This window comes from Rhyacophila brunnea, unplaced genomic scaffold (assembly GCF_057557595.1).
Source record: "Rhyacophila brunnea isolate RB1 unplaced genomic scaffold, BYU_Rbru_1.0 scaffold_2, whole genome shotgun sequence".
NCBI lineage: Eukaryota > Metazoa > Arthropoda > Insecta > Trichoptera > Rhyacophilidae > Rhyacophila > Rhyacophila brunnea.
The window spans coordinates 1,119,050-1,140,131 of NW_028232859.1; the positions used below are offsets into that span (position 1 = coordinate 1,119,050).

General features: G+C 34.5%; 1 protein-coding gene across 4 annotated transcripts in view; it reads right to left on the reverse strand.

Annotated features, from left to right (window-relative positions):
* Positions 1-370: 370 nt before the first annotated feature.
* The window catches only part of sick (sickie), a 573,525-nt gene continuing 552,813 nt past the window's right edge, over positions 371-21,082 (reverse strand). For all 4 annotated transcript variants that reach the window (XM_085946480.1, XM_085946481.1, XM_085946483.1 and 1 more), the window contains 13 exons: positions 14,369-14,452; positions 10,146-10,286; positions 9,589-9,747; positions 8,351-8,639; positions 8,055-8,200; positions 7,034-7,291; positions 6,204-6,600; positions 5,059-6,057; positions 4,859-4,967; positions 3,478-3,670; positions 3,048-3,203; positions 2,847-2,930; positions 371-2,722 (listed from right to left, as the gene is read on the reverse strand). In XM_085946480.1, the coding sequence (XP_085802606.1) occupies positions 2,600-2,722; positions 2,847-2,930; positions 3,048-3,203; positions 3,478-3,670; positions 4,859-4,967; positions 5,059-6,057; positions 6,204-6,600; positions 7,034-7,291; positions 8,055-8,200; positions 8,351-8,639; positions 9,589-9,747; positions 10,146-10,286; positions 14,369-14,452 (3,138 nt within the window). In that variant the 3' untranslated portion in view covers positions 371-2,599. The remainder of the gene's footprint in view (positions 2,723-2,846; positions 2,931-3,047; positions 3,204-3,477; positions 3,671-4,858; positions 4,968-5,058; positions 6,058-6,203; positions 6,601-7,033; positions 7,292-8,054; positions 8,201-8,350; positions 8,640-9,588; positions 9,748-10,145; positions 10,287-14,368; positions 14,453-21,082) is intronic.

The window sequence follows — 21,082 nt, forward strand, 5'->3', positions numbered from 1 at the left end:
CAAATAGATTTTGGTCTTAATCGCTAAAATATAAATAATATCAAATTACACTTTTACAATAATAGTTTATATTGTTTACGTTGTACGGATACAGATAATATTATAAACATTATAAATTTCTTTAGAATAAATAGGAATATATAAAATTTATTAAAATACTTTACTAATTGTTAATATACATTGTACAAAAGTTTATCATTTAAATAATACATAATTATATTTCTTTGAACACAAAAGTTTTAAATGCGATAAATTTAAAATTGCAGAAGTGGGACAAGATTACCCGTCTGCCGGTGTATAAAACATGTTATTATAATCGATATTATAAATACTTTTTACAAAGTTTATTGACATAAAATTCTTTTCATTTGACACAGATTTTCATCTTAAAGATTTAAAATTAACAATACGTCATGTTAAATTGTGAACTGAACAAATGTTTAATATTTTCTGACGTTAAAAGTTTTCATGCTGTACACCTACACCTACGTACTCTTTGTCATATTGACAACACAATAGCAAATGTCATAAAGATATTCTGATATATCATTTTCTGTAGTTTCGTTAAATATAAAACAGAAAAAGTGCCGTTAACTTGAAGATTTAATTGTATTAAATTAACATCCAATCGTCTCTTTCTAATACTCAGGATATATTTGATCTCATTGCAAATATAAGTGAGTTTTGAAAAGAGGTTTAATATATTTTTTATCGTCATTGATTTATAATATGAAATGTATAAGAAAGAATCTATAAATGAAATTGATCAAACAAAGCATTTTGATGGAATTTCAATTTGTCACAGACTTCGTTGTATAGAAGAGAGAAGAGGAAGAAGGAGATCGAATTTATTTGGTCAAACTGAAAACCGGTAGAGAAATTCAGCGCAGAAGTACATTTGGTTACTTAGTTATTTAGGGAGAAATATCAGATATTTTCTGAATTCTTTCTCTTAGGATATCTACTGTAAATTGTGTCTATAAGGAGTCGTTAGGTGTAAATGTAAACTTGTCAAGAAGAATAGATTAATAATAAATGATAAAATGACGTTATTTGATAATTCAGTAGGTACTAAATACATATTGTGATTTTAAATAATTGCAGTAAATAATTTTTTATAACGTGCGAACCGTAATATAAGGCAACTCAACTACTTTATTATTAAAAGCAATTTTATTCATAAAGTATTTTCAAAATCAATAGGTACAACATGTTTTAATGAATAGAGTAGAGAGGAATGAATTCAGATATATACCTTATATTTTGGCAAACACAAATTTAGGTTCTTGTCATGGAAACGGTTTTAATACTACGTTAATAAAATCCTACATTCAAATAGAGTCTGGGATGATTAGGTGCCGCCAGCGAATGCCAGGACAACTGGACGATGGACATCTGGGTGTCATTGCAGCTTTATGAAATTCACGAAGAAATATCATGCAAATAATGATTCAACTAGGCAAATTTTTAAATTCCAGTTGGTGTTTCTTTTATATCCTATATAGGCTTTAGATGTTTGATTTCCTATTTCCAGTTATAACGTAACTGCACACATTCATGTATTTCATTCATCTATAACTGTTTCCAGATATCCATCGTCCAGTTGCCTCGACATTTAATTGGCACCACCGAATCGATCCAATCCCTTTAAATATTTCTTAAGGTGTGGTATAAAAATTCGCTTACATATTAAGTATTTATGTACATATTCATTTGAATCATCACATAAAAAATAATGTTAACCGCAGCGGACCCACCTCTAAATATGATGATTATTAAATATTGACTCGAACAACATTTTTTTTATTCACAGTTAACTCATTCCGAAAGGAAGTAAAAATTGATTCGATAAATTTATTCATTTTTATTTAGACAAGGTGAAATCCGCTGTGATAATAAAAAACTATAAAACAACAACAACATGCAAAAATAGCTCACACTTTTGTACATAAGCAAAAAGCTTCTTAAATTTCTAATTATTGTTCATATCATACAAAAATTTTGAACATCTTAATAAAATTTATAAAATACAATATTATTCATAGATGGCAAATTGAAAGTTATCAATTAAATTGATTATTGACAAAGCAATCCGTTATATTATAGCTCTGCAATTGTAGTGAAATTTTTGTAAAACGGTTAGCATTATTTTACTTATCCAGACAACCCTGTTTTAGCCATCTCCATTAAATTCGGTAAAAGTATTAGGCAGAACCTATCTCGACTGCCGGTAATTAGTACACTAACTAAAACATTGTTCAATGTTCTTAAAGATATAAGAATATAACAAAGAGGTAAAGTAGGATTGTCTATTTAGGACATGTCAAATCTGTGTAAAAATATTTCCTGTATTTATTTGTCGTAAAACTGTTTTACATTTAAAATCAGTCAAAACTCAATGGAAAATAAGGTTTTTCCTTCATTGTGAAATGAATTGTTATTTTCAAGATAAATTTAGAGCTAACAATATAAAATCTACTCCTTAAAAGTGTAAAACTGTAGATTCATTTCATCATATCAATAGTTCGTTCAACATAATATGCGCCATTACAGATAATGTTTAACTACAATGGCTTCTTTCGTTGACATTTGAACATGTTTAAAGTTCATTTCCTACAGAGCTGTCATGTGTGAGGTTTGAATCCAAACTAGCGTTGTCTGAATCTTGACTGTGGTTTCCGCTGTAATTAGCTGCTTCTTGTAATCTCATCAGCATATTTAGCTGTAAAAAATTTAAAAACGAGAATATAATACAAATATATTTAACCCTAAAAATCAAATCAGTAAAGAGTTGGGTTGGCACTGTTTAGGTTGTATTCGTGACTAAATAGGCATGGCTTGCTTACCAAAGGGTCTTGATTATTGGTTGCTGAATTGTCATTTGAGTTTCCATCGAGCCCAATGTCTTCCAGGGATATGCCACGGAGGTTCTGAAAAAAATAATATCAATATTAACCAAACAAATAATATGACACATTTATTATCCAGCCGTCTTTACTCCGAAGCACTTATAGAAAAGACAATTTTGACAAAAATAATAATCTAACCTGTGCTGCGACCGGATCCGACCACGGGTAGGTGTCTCTGACATGTTTAACGGGATCCGACCACGCGCCTCTTCTTCCATAGAGAGCGACACCTTCTCTCGCTGCTTCAATAAGATATGGAATGACGGAGAAGTTCCACACTGAAGTAAACCAAGCCTGAAACAGTTAATCAATATTAGAATGCAAATATCAATACTACAAACAAAACAGTATGCTTTTTAGGGCCGTATGCATGGTAATACTTATGTATATATGTTACTTGGAAAGGGAATTATCATGTGAGTACATAAATGTGTTTCCATTACATACAAGTAGCCTATAACATAATAAGCCCACTCATTCATGAGTAAGTATGATCTACCTATGCATAGGGATAGTCATTGAACATTAAATTAGTAAAATAAAAGTAACTATGGAAAAGAGACGTCACCTGACTGGCTGCCAATTCCAAGGGGCATCCGAGGAAGAGTCTGGGTCCGACTGTTACATCGCTGGAAGAATGAGCCTCGAGGAATGAGTTGACGTGCTGCCAAACAGAGGGCAGCCATTCGAGTACTGTCGACAGACGAGGGCATCTTGCTGCACCACCCAATTCTGCTACTAGCTGCTTGCGACGGAGATATCTGTAATAGGATTAATTTTACATGTTATCTCTCTTTATACCAGCCATAAATAAAGACAACAAAATAACATATCTTAGTGGGAGAAAAGGAGGTCCATTTCACTGGATCACCCAATGTTAAAATTTCAACTCTTTTTCGGTGCATTCATTCGTTTGTGCACGAATTTTTTTTCATTTGTGCAGTGAAATCTCATGTCGCATAGGTAGTGCGTGTTTGTGCATACTTTTTTATTTTTTTGCTCATATAGTGCGCGAGATATTTGATATGAAATATTTGATGAACATTAAGTAGAACCACGCACAAACTTTTTATAAGGTCATCAATTTGTCTATTATTGGCTTACGTTTGTGCACATGCTTTTTTTGTTTTTAAGATTATATAATGGAAGATATTAATTTTTTAAATTTAGCGTCGTGATACTTCACTACCAATGCACAAGTGTTTAAAATTGCTGAATTAAAAAAAATCCAAGTTTAGTGACACAAAGTATCCAGCATTTAAGCTGGTCACCCAAATTGAAATTCGAATAACCCCCTTAATGTGCGTGCACAAACGAAAGAAAATGCGCGCACAAACGCATGTAAGTACTCAAAAAAAGTTGATAATTCGAAGTTGGGTGATCCAACATTTGGGTGGATCACCCAATTTGAAATTGGAATTTTTCGGTTATTACAGTGCACAAACAAAAAAAAAAAAATTATGGACAAACGTGCACTAACAATGCACAAACGAACGCACCCAAATTTTAACATCGGGTGATCCAGGTAAATGGACCTGAGAAAAGAACCTGTTTGAGCCAAAGATCTCTATTTTACATTCCTCGTACCATTTACAACAATAACTCAATAAACGCTTGAAGTTAGTTCAGTGCCAGTTAGCGTCCGAACCACCTCAGATGAAGCAATACCTGTTCACAAGTACCAGCTAATATATACATCACATAATCATCATATACAATATTATAAGTGTTGTGTGGATACACCAGTTCTAAGCAGGTATTCATTCCTGGGATCCGATCGGAATCTACAGCTTTGAGGTTGTGCTAGCTAATTGTCAATGCACATTCACTTGTCTTGTTTTCTTGTGGTTGTAATTAAACCACACACTCAGTCCTGTTCATATAATTGCAACCAGGACCAAATGTGTTTATGATTGATTTTGCTTTATTTATAATATAAAGATTCAAACCTGGCCAAGAATCCTTTTACAGGTTCCATATGATTAGCGGTTAGCAGCCATCGGAAATTGTGATGCAGTTGAAGATTAGTCGTATTGCAGGTGGCTTGAGACATTGTTCCTGAAAAAAAATACAAATAATAATAGTATTAAATTTACATAAAAGAATTGTGAGAAATTTGCACATCACAAGCAAGTATTATCATATATACCTATAATACAAGGCAGAGTCGTCCTTCTGGCTCCAAGTAATCCGCTGAAGACATCGGCGAGGGCACTCGCATGATGCAGGTTGTCCAATATAAGGACGGACGGTAGCGCTGCTTCAGTTTCTCCGCACTGCTCGGCCATATTGCTCAAGTACTGCCGCAACTCCTTTGAAGATTTGTGCTCAACATTGAATGTAGCGATCGCTTCAGCAGGATTCAAATGCGACGCCGTTCTTGCGACATGGAATTCGGCTAACCTCGCCGCGAGGTATGACTTTCCTGTGCCGCTCGGACCGCATAATATTACTCTACGGTGTTCACTCAACAATGAAACATATCGGTATACAATATTCTTTGGGATGAGGCTATCAAATGCAAGGCTTCCTACACCTTGCAAGCAAATATATAAAGTTTTAACAGTCCCGATGATATAACCGCACGGTAGGAGCTCCGGAAAACCGATTTCTGGCCCTCTAGTGGCGTCTCCGAGATGGTAGGATGTGATGGAGTCAGTATTTAATCCTAGATTAGTGCCGGGATCAATTCTTGACAAGTAATCTTTGAATGTTTTTCTAACAGTATAGTCTAAATTCTGCCATGTTGTTTTACCACTGATATAAGTGTAGGCGACAACGAATTCATTGCAGTTCACGGCAGTATGATTTGAACCATGTTCAATTACAACATTCGTATTACTATTATTTTGAGCGGATTTGTTACTCTTTAGGCTATTTGTGTTCGATTTGGATCCTGTCGTAATGTTTTGATACAATTCTCTGTCGGGACTTTGCATCGATGTTCGCGAAGATGGATTCAAATCCTGATGCTCTTGATGCTGAGGGAATGCGGCCGATGAGCGGTTGGAATAGAATCTTGCTTCGCAGGAGTTGAGGGTTTCGCACACTTCTTCGAAGTAGCGTGGAAAGGTGTCAGGTTGACCTAAGTAGACAGCGATTGCGATCTTCTTTCCATCTCGTATGTCAGCACTGTTTTCAGTCAGACCTGGTCAAAAAAGAAAATTTAGATTATGACATTAATTTAATAAAAAAGTGTGACAAATGTTCTTATTGAGGATTCTTTAAATGCATATAATTTCTACCATAGTTCTACCATAGCACAAATTATAAAATACTGAAGATATTCCTTACCCAAATCGGCATATGTCTCCCCCATAGCTAATTCTCTGCATTTAGGTGGGGCCAAAACAGAAGAGGCCATATCACAGTCGACTCCACTCAATCTCCCGGTGGTCAGAAGCAAAGGATCTTCGTCCAAAACAGAGCCATTAGTGAGCAATCCCATGGCATGGCAGTGTCGCAGCTCGTCCATCCGTTCTTGGTCGTCCATATCGAGATGACCATCATCGTCCAAATCGTCCATGTCTCCATTGTTATCGTCCGCTCGGGATATCCGCGAATAAAGATCCGAGTGTTGATCAAGGGGAGATTCTGCCATTTTGTTGTGGTGATAGCCGTGCGATGTGGGTGTCGACGTGGCACAGTCGAAATCCAAATCTCTATTGGACTGGGGATGACCATTAGAGTCCTGGAAAAAAAACAATAATAATAAAAAAAATAGACTTGGGGAGTGGAAACATTTCCTGGTGGCAACGACGGCCAAGACCCACATTAGGTTGTAGTAGAGATGATGAATGAACGAATAAAAAAAGAATCATCACATTTAGAAATATTTATGATGTATTTCATTTATCATTTTAAGTTGTACTGATTGTATTACTAAACTAAAATCAATTTTTTTTTTTTTTTTTAGAATTACTAATAACCATATCCTTGCTTTTTCGTACAAGGTGGTTGTTAGTAATTTTGAACAATCACAAACACCCAGGCTTTGAGAAAAACACATTAATGTTTTTGTCATGACCGGGAATCGAACCCAGAACTCTCGGGTGGAAGGCCAGCGCCTTACCCACTGCACCACGAGAGCCGCCCAAAAAAACTAAAATCAATTAAAAACGTACGTGTGCATCGGTCCTGTGTGCATCAGCTGCGCTAAACCTTCTCGCGGCTGCACTTTCCCCTTCAGACTGAGCCGAAGAACAGTTGTTATTATTTTGTTGAGAATGTGTATGGTTTCCTTGGCCACCGCCAGCGGATTGAGCTTGTGCTGAATTTCCTCCCACGGTGCCCCCGAGGGAGACGTGGCTGCCTCCGAGAGACCGTGGTCTGACCAGACGCTGGAGACGCTCGTTGTTTTGCTTCAAGTTGAGCATCTCATTCTGAAAACATGAAAATATCCGATAAATAATATGTCTATGAATTACGAGTGAATTGCAGGATAATATCTAAAAACCAAAAAAACTGTCTTATTGATAATATGATGTGGGAATGGATGATTTCGCACCACTAACTGGAGGTGAGACATTTGCTAACTAGACGATAGACATGTGGCCATCTGTAAAGGCGTGTGAAATGATTCAGGTATGTTTGAAACATTTAGTGGACAACCAGAGTATAATATATAGTGCCTATACAGTAAGTCCTCGACTTACCTGAATTCGTACTTACGCGATTTAAAAAAAATGTATATTGTGTCATTCTACAATTAGAACAATCATTATACTCGATAAAGTTGAAATCATGTAAAAAAAAATCAGTATCAATGCAACCTATGATGATTACAAAGAAAAGAGGAGTATTAATAGAAGAAATGGAAAAATTATTCGTAACATGGATTGAAGATACGCAGAAACAACTAATTCTAAAAATGTAAAAATGATGATAGTGTTGATACTTATACATTCATTCAAGCCACGGATGGTTTACTGTACTAGAAAGTATAAAGAGGAACTATTGTTGAGATGTCTGCCATAGGTTTTAGTGTGATTCATACATTTCATTTATCTGTTATGCGGTGCCCAAATGACTATTGCTAGTAGTCCTGGCATCCAGATAGCAACACTAAATCGTCCTCGACATATTTGGTGATGAGAATTAAATAGGTACCTATCTATGTATAAGATTGGACTTGTTACAACTTACTCTCATTTTGATGACAGTATCTTTGAGACTCTCGAGCTGATGGGCTGAGCTGAGAGCTTCCAATCTGATGTCTGTCAAAACAAGGTCTTTCTCCCTCAACTGCTTCTTTAGGTCATCAACCAATTGAGGATCACACTGACTATTATCTGCGAAGTAGAAGAATTAACTTGAAACATTATACATTTTTAGCTAGCAGACGGCTGAGAGCTTTCATATTGCAAGATAGGACAGTTCAAATTTTATATTATGTGCATATAAATAGCACATTGAAATAATAAAAATAGTTTTTAGCCAACCTGTGCCATCGTTAGATGAGTTCCCGTTCACGGCAGCCGACGACAATCCATCGTGCTTCTCAGCGCCGTCCAATGGATGCCTACGGTCGCCGGCTGAGGATTCGGCCAGAATCTCCCGCGAACCATCTATACTATTCTCATTGGAACCCTCCCTGATGATGGAATGATCGCCCGAAACGGACGCTCTGTCCTGACTAGACGAGGAGGATAGGTGACTCAGAGAGGAATGCTTTGATGTCTTCGAGATTTTAGCATTTCTAGAGAAGGCTTTGGTAAATGACGAACGAAGCTGTAATAAAAATTAATTTACGGTTACTTTATTGTAGAGACCAGAATTATTATACTAAAATAATTATCTTCTTTCTCATAAGCAGTGACGTCCCATGGGGGTAGGCAGATTGAGCGTCGCTTGTGGGTGGCAGTTACTCAAAGGGCGGAAATCGAGGTGAATCATTCGGTATACATAGAAATAGCTACATAAACTTAGTACTTAATAACAAAAATATCTTTCCATTAGAAGAAAAGCAACACGGATTGCCCTTAATTCCTCAAGACATTCGCAAAAATTAAATGTAAGAAAATACTGTACCTACTACCTAACAACGTCAAAAAAATCCCCACTTTTGAGAAGGTATAAGTATATTTTGTTAGTAATGCACCCATTCAACACATTTCTTAGATATTGGAAAGATGAAATGATGATAAAAAATAATGTATAAAAAATGGAGCTGCCTAGGGGCGCCATTTTGTCTAGAGACGTCACTGCTCATAAGCCACATATTATGAAAATGAAGAAAATAGAAAATATCCGTACCTACTCATAGTTTTTACAATATTTATTATTATGGAAATTACTTATATATTTATTAAAGAAAAAAAACAATCCTATAGTTAAGAACATAATATTTGAGATATTAATGGTAATACACATTACATTTACGAATACCATTATGTCATCTCAAATCAAAGGTAAAGGTAAGGTAAATGGTAATGTCTAGGTAATGTGGCATAAAGAGCAAAAAGCGTCTTTCAAAGTTTGTTGAGAACATTCCAAGAAAAACTTCCCATGACTGTGATTGTGATGCCAAACTGCTAATATGACTACTCCGATTATTAATTCGGTTAAGCCAAAATAAAATGAAATCTTTGCCACACAATGCTGCAGATTTACTAAACACAATATGAAGGATCAACTGAAAGTCTGACAGAACAAGTAAGCAGACTGAAGAAAGACTTACCCATCCTTTCTTTTTGTGCTTTTTATCTTGAGCCGAAGAACATCCGCTGCTCAAACTGTTGAGGCTGCTGACGCTGTCGGTGGAGAGGTGCCTTGTCATGTTACTCCCGTTGCTGTTGGGAACCTGATTTCCGCTTCCGTTATGATGCTTCATCTCATCCTGAAAAAATAATAAGCATATTAAACAATTGCGTCACATAAATATATCGTGAAATGGTAATCGTTATTTGATAGCAATAGCGGTTTTCATTGAAGGAGTTTGTTTCGTCATAAACTTCCAAAATCTTAAACAAATTGAATTGAATTGTTAAAAATCCTTAGCCTTGCAGAGCAATAATTTTATAAAGTACCGAATTTTTAATAGTGAGTGGTGGTACATTCGCATAGGTGAAATTTCGCAAGACTGTCATAAAATGCAAACAAATAATTACTTAGACTTAGAGGAAACTTTTTTTATTACAATTTGTGGTATATTTCCATCTAAAGAGACCTCGTAGTCAGTCAACGCCCAGAGCTTCCAAGCACTTTGAAACGCTCGACATAGGGGAGGTACGGTACCTGTTTAAGAGTTGATCCAGGTCCAGCGACAGTGTCTTGTTTAATTCCCATGGAGGTCATATGAGCGCTGGTAAGTCCCGCCTGGATGGACTGCTTCCTCAAGAGTTCGATTGTCTGCCGCAACTGCGTCAGCTCAGAATCCTTAAATAAAAGCATATTAGCTGATCATGTTATATTTGGTATGGCTTCTTTGATGCACTAAAAAAGGCTTGGAGACTTTGCTTGCAATCGGTTCTTATGTGTGGTTTTAGTATTAAATAGGTTTACCATATATTATTATCCTGCCTGTTTGAAAAGAAAATGTCTACCATGGTTATGGTCAGATTAGGTTTTGATTTTTTTTTGTTAATTCTATGATACTTATATTAAAGTTGACCGTTCCGAAGATTTGTTCGTAGCCTGAAATAGTTCTCAACATATTATGTTTGTATAACGATCAACTATAACACAGATATCGTAGAATTAACGAAAAAACTTTCGTTTCAAAACCATTATAACGGAGTTCTACCACGTGAACGTCAGATAAAATAAAAATACTTTAAAAGAATATATAAGTATACCACTTCAGTACCAATTTTATATGAACAAGCAAAATTCAAACAAAAACGAAAAGTAAAAACGTAGCCAGATAAAAAGTAGGACATTGTAAAATGAGGACGACGTAATATGCCATATGGTAACCCTTTATTGAATGAGTAGTAGTGGAGATATCTAATATGCATTTTCATTATTTTGTTGACAGAAATATGAAATCTAAAACTCGGTAATTAAATACCCTGACCACTTGACTAATACCGAAAACTCTTTCAAAATTATTGTGAACCACGAAATTAACCTCCTCGGTGAATCTCAGTTTGCGCATTTCTTTTGGCTTCAGTGTTATTGATGTAGGTATCACTAATTGACTTCAACGGGTTAACTCATTCAATCATTCACTGAATCGATCAGAAATTATGAAAAGTTTATAAAATACCTCTCACATTCTTTATACAGCAATCAAAATTGACTAGTGACAGTGACTTGTCACCATTGACGTTAGCCCTCTATTCCATTCATCACGTTATTTATCAGACCACCCTCTTCAGCGCGTGGCATCATACAGTGTGTACAAAAAAGGAATATTATAATTGCGTACCTATTTACCTACTTTATGTGTTGAATTTTAGTTGAAATTTTTAACCCTTGGCTAAGCTAAAACTATAATAATAACAATCTAAGAATTGTGTACATATAGGTAGGCACATTAGATAGGTATCTGAGCTTTCACGCGTAAAAATAATGTATATTGCGACTATTATATCACGCAAACAACCATTGTAAAAATACTATTGGTCCATAGGGTTCAATTTCTGAAGAGCATTGTAATTTATATATTTCATTATATTTCAGTAGGGGTCTTATTAAAACAGAATTTACCACCTGCAAGTACACATTCGGTGAGTGCGGATGCAAGTAGAGTTGGGTTTCGGGAATTTCCCGACGGGAATTCTCGAGAAATTTTCGAGATTTTCATTCCCGAATCTCGAGAATTGAAATTTTTAACATTTCGGGAAATCCCGGATCTCGAGAATCTTTCCTCGGGATTCGGGATTTCTTTATTATCAAATATTAATTGAAAAAACGATTTTCTATATGAAAAAATGGACAGAAAACACAAAACGTTCAAAGACTGATCGTGGCACTCAAAATGAGCGCAATTTTTGCAACATCAGGAAATTTTGTGTCTCAAAAAAGTACGTCATTATTATTGTAGATGTAGCGATTGACAGTCTGTGTTTTTTGAAATTCTATTTTAATAAGTAATGTTTTGAATTATTATTGTTTCCCTTCTTCTATTTTGTTTGTCTTCTTATATCAATTTTAAAAAAAACATATTTTTTTTGGAATCTGTCTGTTTTTACACTAGTTTTAGGATTTTTACAGTTTTTTTTTAATTTCCCGATATTTCGAGAATTCTCGAGAATTCTTTTCTGGAAATCCCGAATCTTGAGATTAAGTTTTTCTCGGGAAATACCCAACTGTAACCATAGATGCAAGTGATAACTTTAACTGTGATACTGGATAATGTGACTACGTAGTATTAATGTAGTTATTTGATTTTTATTGGCTCTACAATCTATTCGGCGCCTTGTGAGGTATTGCGAAAAATTGTTGATAATGATAACAATATGCTCAATCCGCCAAGACAACACAGATTGATAAAAAATGGTTTATAAATTTACCAGACGCGGGATTCGAAACCGCGATATGTGGCTTCAGAGGCGGACATTCTGCCACTGTTAAATTATACCCCATAAAAATATTATATTCGTTAAAATTAACACGTAGGTATTGAAAACCCGATGAGCGTCAGGCGTGAAGAAACGCGATCCTTTCGTGCGGTAAAGAATTTAAAAAAACCTCTCGCTGCTTCAAAAACCTCAGCGTTTTCGGGTTGACAGAATAATAACATGTTTATTGACATCTCCAATAATATTAATATTACGATGACATAAATACAAAAAAATAACAATAGAAGGAAGCCATACTTTCGGTTTTTTTAATATTATTTAATTTCCACGAAATAACATTTGGTAAGTATATCAAAGATTTTATTTTCTGTACCTCAGAGTCAGGGCTGGATATACATACACGTGTATGGGTTCTGGGCTAATATGTACTGGGGCCTCTCAAAAATCAACTTATTAAAACGTAATTTAATAAAAGAAATGTTAGGTATTCATTCTTCTTGCCTTTTTTTTCGTCAAATCACTTCTTCATTATTTTTAACATTATTTACTTTTCGGGCTACGGAGCCTATACCAATTTAGAGGCCCTTTAGCACTACAGCAAATCCGGTTCTGCTCAGCAAGACGGTCTAATTATTGCCGATAACGAGTACATATTTAATACATAAATTATCAAATCTGTGCCTAATTCACAATTTGAGTCTATTCAGGAAAGCCGAAATTCTTAAATCACTAAAGAAGCAAGTTGAGTTGGGTTTCGGGAATTTCCCGACGGGAATTCTCGAGAAATTTTCGAGATTTTCCATCCCGAATCTTGGGAATTGAAATTTTTAACATTTCGGGAAATCTCGGATCTCGAGAATTTTTTCTCGGGATTCGGGATTTCTTTATTAGGTATCAAATATTAATTGAAAAAACGATTTTCACATTAACACAAAACGTTGGAAGACTGATCGGGACATTTAAAACAATTAAGCCAACGTCGACTCAAAATTTTCAATCAAATCAAAATCAGGGAATTTTGTGTCTTAAAAGCTTACGCAATTGTCAGACACAGCGATTGACAGTCTGTGTTTTTTGAAATTCTATTTTAATAAGTAATGTTTTGAATTATTTTTGTTTTCCTACTTCTATTATGTTTCTCTTCTTACATAAATAAAAATATAAATATATATTTTGGAATTTGTCTGTTTTTACACTGATTTTACGATTTTTACAGGTTTTTTTTAAATTTCCCGATATCTCGAGAATTCTTTTCTGGAAATCCCGAATCCCGAGATTGAGATTTTCTCGGGAAATACCCAATTCTAGAAGCAAGTACATAAGTACATTCATATTATTAATGGTATGAAAAATCGTAAGTATTATATTTGGAGATATAGTAGTCCAGTTCACAGGTACCGATGCATAGGTATTAAGTGGTATTAAGTGTGTTGGATAAATAATAACACATGCATGTAATGTAAATGGTAAATTGTACGTAAATTACGAGTGCGAGTCCAAACGTCATATTGTAACAATAGGTGTTTATTGGAGATAATGCTACCAGGGGAGGGGCATTTAGCGACAGAAAACGAAGAAAGAAATTTAATTGAATTTACTGACAACATACATTTTATAGCAAAACGATGAATATAAAAAAGATGAACAAATTAAAAATAAACTTATTAATAAAACATTACATAATAATAAGATCTTTCGAATGTAATATGTAATAAAAATATTTTTGAATGATTTATAAGTTTAATGTATTTAAGTACTTATGTATATATTATTTCATTTAAAAAAAAAGTGATTAATTTTTTTATAAAAAAAAAATATTTTAAATTAAAAATTACTTGAAAGCTTTGTTATTAATATCGAATCCACTTTCGGTATGGTCACAATACTGAAGCTTGCTAGCTTAGCGTTGTTAATAATTATTGTCTTTAATTATTATAGTGCGTCTATCGCGCCATACAACACGCAGAAAAGTTATTTGGTTCATACGGTTACCTTTCTCTCAGCCGTGGCAGTCAGCTGCTGCAGTCGCTGCGTCATGTTTGAGAGGCTCTGCTCGAAGGCTGACACGACATGTGCCTGGAACAAATAAGAGACAAGAGATTATTATTACATAGTACCTAACATAGGTGAGTATTTCTTATTACCAAAAGTTGATAATCATTGATGCAATGTGATTAGTGTGATTACATTCCAACGTTCTCAGAGGTGGATACGTAAACGAGATATTAAAAAATAGTCCGGGTTCTACTTCCACTATGTTGTAACTTTTCCAATGATGCTTTAAAGCCGCTCCATACATTGGTGAAGACTGAAGATAATAATATTATAGTAGGAGGTGCAACATTAAAAAGGGTGAAATCGCAACACAGAGGACGTCTAGATACTCCTGAATTCAACACCGTATCATGGAAACATATAAACTTGCAAAGCTTATTTTAGGTACATAATTTTTCTAATAATGATCTGGGAAGATGCCTGCCTACAGCTAAAACTTAACACAATCACTGGTGAACGTTTAATTACCTTTTAATTACCAAATTTAAATAACACGTTAATTGTGTCTAATGGCCAAGTACTACAAACGCACCAGTCGCGGTGATAGAGATATATATGATTTAAGACACCCGCTGCGTCACAGACACAACACCCCCTAATAGATTACCAACATAGAAAAAATCACGTAGTTGGGAATACGGTCAGTTGGGAAGACAGAATAAAATTCTGAAATTCACACGTTGAAAGGATGGACGAAACCGCACACCTGTTTGCACAGAAGATCTACTGGTCATCGTCCTCTCGGCAGATCTGTCAAAAGATGTACACAACTTTGCAAACATCGAAATAGAAATTAAATAATATCTATTTGAGTCCGTGACATGTTGGTATTCAGAAGAGACTTATAAGACGACGTTGCACCAATAGGTATAGCGTGTATTATTCATACAAACTAAAATCAAAAAGTTAATGTTCTCTTAAGAGCACACTTCAGTGAAACGGCAAATAATTTTCAGCAATAGGTGGGACGTAATTTCGCACGCGGTGGCCAATCGGAGAGCGATAGTCGACCTGTGAGTACGTCAATTTGTTTTGTGATGGCGTCGGAGTAATTAATTCTTAAATCGTGTAAATATGACTAAAAAACGTTACGTAGGTATTTACTCGAAAAACAAAACATGTCAATGATCGATCGTTATAGACCGTGCCCCAGCTGAAGTATAGCCTTAACTCTTAAGTCAACGTTATTTAATTAGCGAAATAGTCTACGTCCCGTAGAGCCACTGACTACGAAAGGCGTAGGCCGTAGATGCTCGTAGAGAGAAGGTACCCAATATATTATCATTCCAATAATAACAAGAGTTCGTATCTGTACAGTGTTGCCATCTTTTTCTATGCTGATTATAGTACAAAGTCGTAAAAAATATAGTATTTCTAAAAAATATATAGTACAGGAACATTTTTCGTCTTGAATCCTTTAAAATTATAGTATTTTGGTATATTCGGCGTAAAATTGTAGTATTTTATATTTTTCGCAGAGTTAAAATTATAGTATTGTACTATTTATAGTACGGTTGGCATCACTGCATCTGTAACAAGTTTCAGAATTATTTTCTCACATTCTCTCATATTGTGAGCATCTTCAAATAGTTTATTATTGTTATATTTATCTTTTTAACTTCATTTCAACCTGTGGGTGTTTTTTTTATTATTACTAACCATTATCACAGTAAACAAAGGCGATGTTAAAATAAAAAGTAATGTAATAACTAGGGAGCATTAACTTCCGTCGGCATGGTAGGGGTAGTAATAATTAACACCCCAGCTATTTCTCGAGCGTCACTCCGCGATGCGTGCAACACAGGGTGCGGCTTTCAATGGGCATCCCCATGACTACAATAATATACCTATTTTTTTGAAAGTAAATGTATGTGCTGTATAATAACGTAAATTGCCGTAAATGAATGAATTGAGATGATTGACTAATCGGCAATAAAATTATTTTTATTATGTCATGTGTTTTGTGTTTTTATAATAATATGTTGTTATTATTATTGTACTTAGTTCTTCATTAAAAAAGTTCAAAGTCAATAGAATTAAAATTTGATAAAGTGATTTTAGAATATGATTGATTGATTTGAGAGGATAAACGAATGGTTAAAATAAGATGGTACATATTATTTCTAACTAAAGGGATCACAGATATTATTTGCGATCTCTGGAGTTCCATGGTAATAATTACAATATAAAAATAACTTTTTATATACCTACTTACCACGTTTTTAAATTTTCTGTTGAATCATATAAACTTGACAATTCTATGTATTAATAAATACTTTTTTTGTAGTTAATAGAAATACTTAATAAATATAGAATACTGAAATGTCATTTTGACATTTCATATAGATTTCCATAGTAACGGACGTATATACTAATAATTTAGTTGCTAGGACCCCCTTAGCAACCAATAATAGTGTTTTACTTTTTTACGATTTTTTTCCGAAATAACTTTCCATACAAAACAGAATTAACTGAAAATTAATTCAATTCTGCTTAAAGATGGCTAAATAATGCATTGTCATCGTGTTCTGATATATTCTAAAAGTTTCAAATGTCTAGCTAGTCGGGAAGTAAGTTAAAAATCGATTGCAAGATTTGTATTGGAAAACAAAAAAAAAATTATACTGGACAAACAAGAATACGAGCTAATAAAAACGTGGTAAAAAATAGAAACTTCATTTGTCTCAATTCTATTGTATTTTTTTCGATTGAAAGTACCCACAGTATGGCTATTCCCTAAAATTAAGAAGAAATGACTCGAAATGAATTTCATTAAAATTATAAGACATCCCATTAACCGGTGTACTTTCGATGTTTTGAACTCCGATAAATTTCACTTGACGTTATTTATATGCTTCAATGTGTGCACTCGATAGAGATCCAAGTTATATAATAGTACTAAAAATTACATCTGGGAATTTTTTCACGTAAACTACGCAAAAACACTAATTTTAGAGTTGTTGGCAAGACGTCATAAGCATTCACCAGTGCGCCGTGACACTAAAATGTTGGAAACTGATATACCTAGATAGCTACAGCCCAAGGCCTGAACAAAAACAATGCATAAGTGCGAGTGAGAAAGTATTCGGCACCCTTATAATCCTTGCGACACGCGCTAGAGTAAGATAAAAGGTTTACAGATGTGTGAGATGATTTGCTGTGGTGACGCCGCCAAATCTTAGTTTGTTGCTTAAGTAAGCGTCGAAAACCTGCGAGTGCGTGTTGCTAAAATTGATATTTTTTGTGTTAAACATAAAGTCAGTGGTAAATATTTTTAGTTAATTAAGTACAAAAGATGGTTCTGTTGTATTAAAATGTGGTAGCCGTACTGATAAGCGAGAAGATGGTATTACGTTTCATAGTAAGTTGATACATGTGAAAATTTATTTGTATATCATTATATATTTTAATATCAGTGACCTAGTGTTTCTTTAAAATAACTTAAATTATTGATATCTTTACCTAATGGTTGCATTTTGACCGCTTAAAAATACTATAAACATTTGTGTACGAATGCGTTCGCTCGCCCACAAACCAAACGCACGGCACGCAGCTTCATTTAGCAACGCAATGGGTGGCGTCTAGATGGATCTATAGTCTAAGCTACAGCCCTTGTTTTTAATAAAACATATAATAAAATAAGCTAATTGGATATTCATCTATAATGCATGCGTACTATAACATAATATTATGTAACCGAATCCACGCGAGTCATCCCCAGGCAAACAAGCAGTGGCGGCGCACCCACGTTTGCGGAGGGAGGGTACAGAATGTAATATTCCACCCCGAATGGTAAACTTATTGTAATATACTAGAAAGCCAAACGACGCGTACCATGATGGATGACCGTGTGACATAATATGAGTCATCTATTTAGTGCTCTGACAGGTTCCGGGGAACAACATTACGAAAGCTCAGGTGTTTCAGATAACCCGCTAATATGAACTATGGATACAGTTTTTAAAAATACATTTTCATTCTGTTTTTTACTGTCTCATCGCAACAGAAGAATTGGGTTAAGTGTTTCGATACGCAAGTCATTATTTGATGTGATACAAATATTTTAATGATGATGGAGCAGTTTTTTTGTTAATTTGAAACACTCACCCCTGTCTAGATTATAAATAAAACTATAAAGTATCAAGTGGAAACTTTAGTTAAACACAAAAATCGCAGGATTTCGAGACGCCTTTTCGCATAGCTAATGAAAAATAGCTAAATATGTATTATATTATAATATCCTTTTTTTCAATACTACATGAGGCCATGAGGTCTAGTGTTAGTAGTGTAGTGAAATAGTAGTGTAGTAAGTAATACAAGTGAAACAATCACATTTAGATCTTTTAAAATATATATGAATATAAGCTAAATAATTTTTAGAATTTTGGTTTAGTTATCAAACGATCAAAGGTTTTCCAAATGTCAAACGAAATATCAAAAGTTTCCATCAAAATATTGAACAAATAATTATTATAGTAGTTATCTATTTATAGAGTAAGTGTATTTTTTGATTCATTTACGCATTATAATTACTGAGATTATTTATTGAAATATGACAATAATATTAATAATTTAACCTCCTCTAAAATCCGAATGATCGAAATAACTCGAAAACTAAACTAAAAATGGCAACGCGTATTTTTGTGCCAGGTTTTCCGTCCATTTTATCGAATACTTTATATATAGTAAAAGTACAAAAACATTTTTTTAAACTCTATGCTTGCACTCGAAAAAGAAATTGACCCACATAGTTATCACTTTAATTGTTTTACCTAAAAGTTGTCTCAACGCGAAAGTGTCAATAAAAATACTGCTTGAATTCCGAAATTCTGATGGCATATTATTATTGATCGTTTTACGACTATTCGACAGCCTTTCTTAATGCGCTCGTAATGCCGGATCCCACACTCTCGCAGAAACGTTTCGCTTCGCGAGACAATCTGATATTATTATGTCATGTGATATGGCACAAGAGTTTGCATTTTCCGATACCATAAGGCGATACTCAAAATGGCAATAATCTCTGTGAAATAAAATTGTTTTTGATAATTTTAAAAGATAGTCGAAAGTTTGAAAAAAGTATTCAAATTATATTATAAAAAAATGTCAACCACATTTATATGTAAGTAGGTATTATATTTTTGTTTATTTAATGCTTTCGGAATATGGCACCAATAGGTCAAAAACTAGCTTCAATATTTTTAAAAGGCCATGCATAAAACACCGATATGTGTTTTGTCCATTATAGTCGTAGCTTCTTATGAATATTATTTTAAATGTAGTTCCTAAATGGATATTTTAATTATATGTAGATATATTTATTTACGAAAATAGACACTGACAACTCTTATTCGAAGAATTTATAATCGTGCACTGCCTCTACGATGTTGCCTTTGTAAATGCATGCTACGAGTAACATCATAGAAAACATTGATTTTCAGGCCGATGTACATTAAATTTCATTACTTTGTCTACGATACGTAATAAAATTAATGCCCGTGCGTGATATTGAATAGGACCTGCTACCAACTAATAATTATATGTATATTAAACATGGCGAACATAAAGCCAGCCCCACGGGACAGAAGAGCCTCCATGCTTACGTCCGGGGCTGGAATCTAATTGAGGAAGTGCATCTTCGAATATCATGTCCGGACAGTGTTAGGGTGAAAGCCCCTCTATAAAAATTAATAGAAAATCGCGTGACTTCTAGTTACTATACCTTCGAAAACAAAAACGGGAGAATGGACACAACATATTAATAATTATTATACTACTTCGTAACACCGCCATCATTATCAGCCGCGTATTTCTCCACTCTTGTTGGTCCCTAATAATTTTATCCCACGTCCATCCACCGAATTTAGGATCCAGCTAGTTAGGGTTACTATGTAATCGTTTAGTGCCCTTTGACCACTGTATGACTGTATCTATTCAGACGTGTCCCACTCGCCGAGTCTGACAACCCGTTATCTATTGGTTATTTTTGTAGTCTTTAAACGTTATGCCCAACATGCACCTTTCCATTGATGCAATTGGATCATATTTCTGTAATACCGCAGAATGTCTACCAAAAAAATTTTAGGCGCACAATTTATAAGTCGGCTTATCCAAGGGTTTCTGTGTGAAGGCGGACGAATGAATAGTTCCAATCGGTGAGGTTTCTTCTCCAGGCAATGTTAGCATGTATGACATATTTTTAGCGAGACGTATGTGCGATAATATTTAACGCATTTTTGGCAAAATATTATAAAGTTTTCAAAATAATCGATTATGGTGATAGTTATAATCATTTCATGTTTCTCACTCACACTCATTGAAGTAATAAACCCTGGAGTAATAAAATTGCTGACGCCTTGGTACGTCAAGAACTGCAAGGTCTCCAAGACGATGCCAAATATACAACACCATTTTATCAACAATCAATCGTTCATTGGCAATATATTGATTTAGAAAATTTTATTATTGTCAGTTGCACGCATTCCTAATATAATAAATTTCGCAGCAATCTGCACCGTGCCCACCAAAGACAACGCGTGTGACTTTCCATTAATTAATAGTTATCATTTATTAATATAGGCTTCCGCGTGGTCAGTCACGCTACTTGTCTGCCGCACGCAGTAGTTACACCAGTTGAACGCAGATGAATAC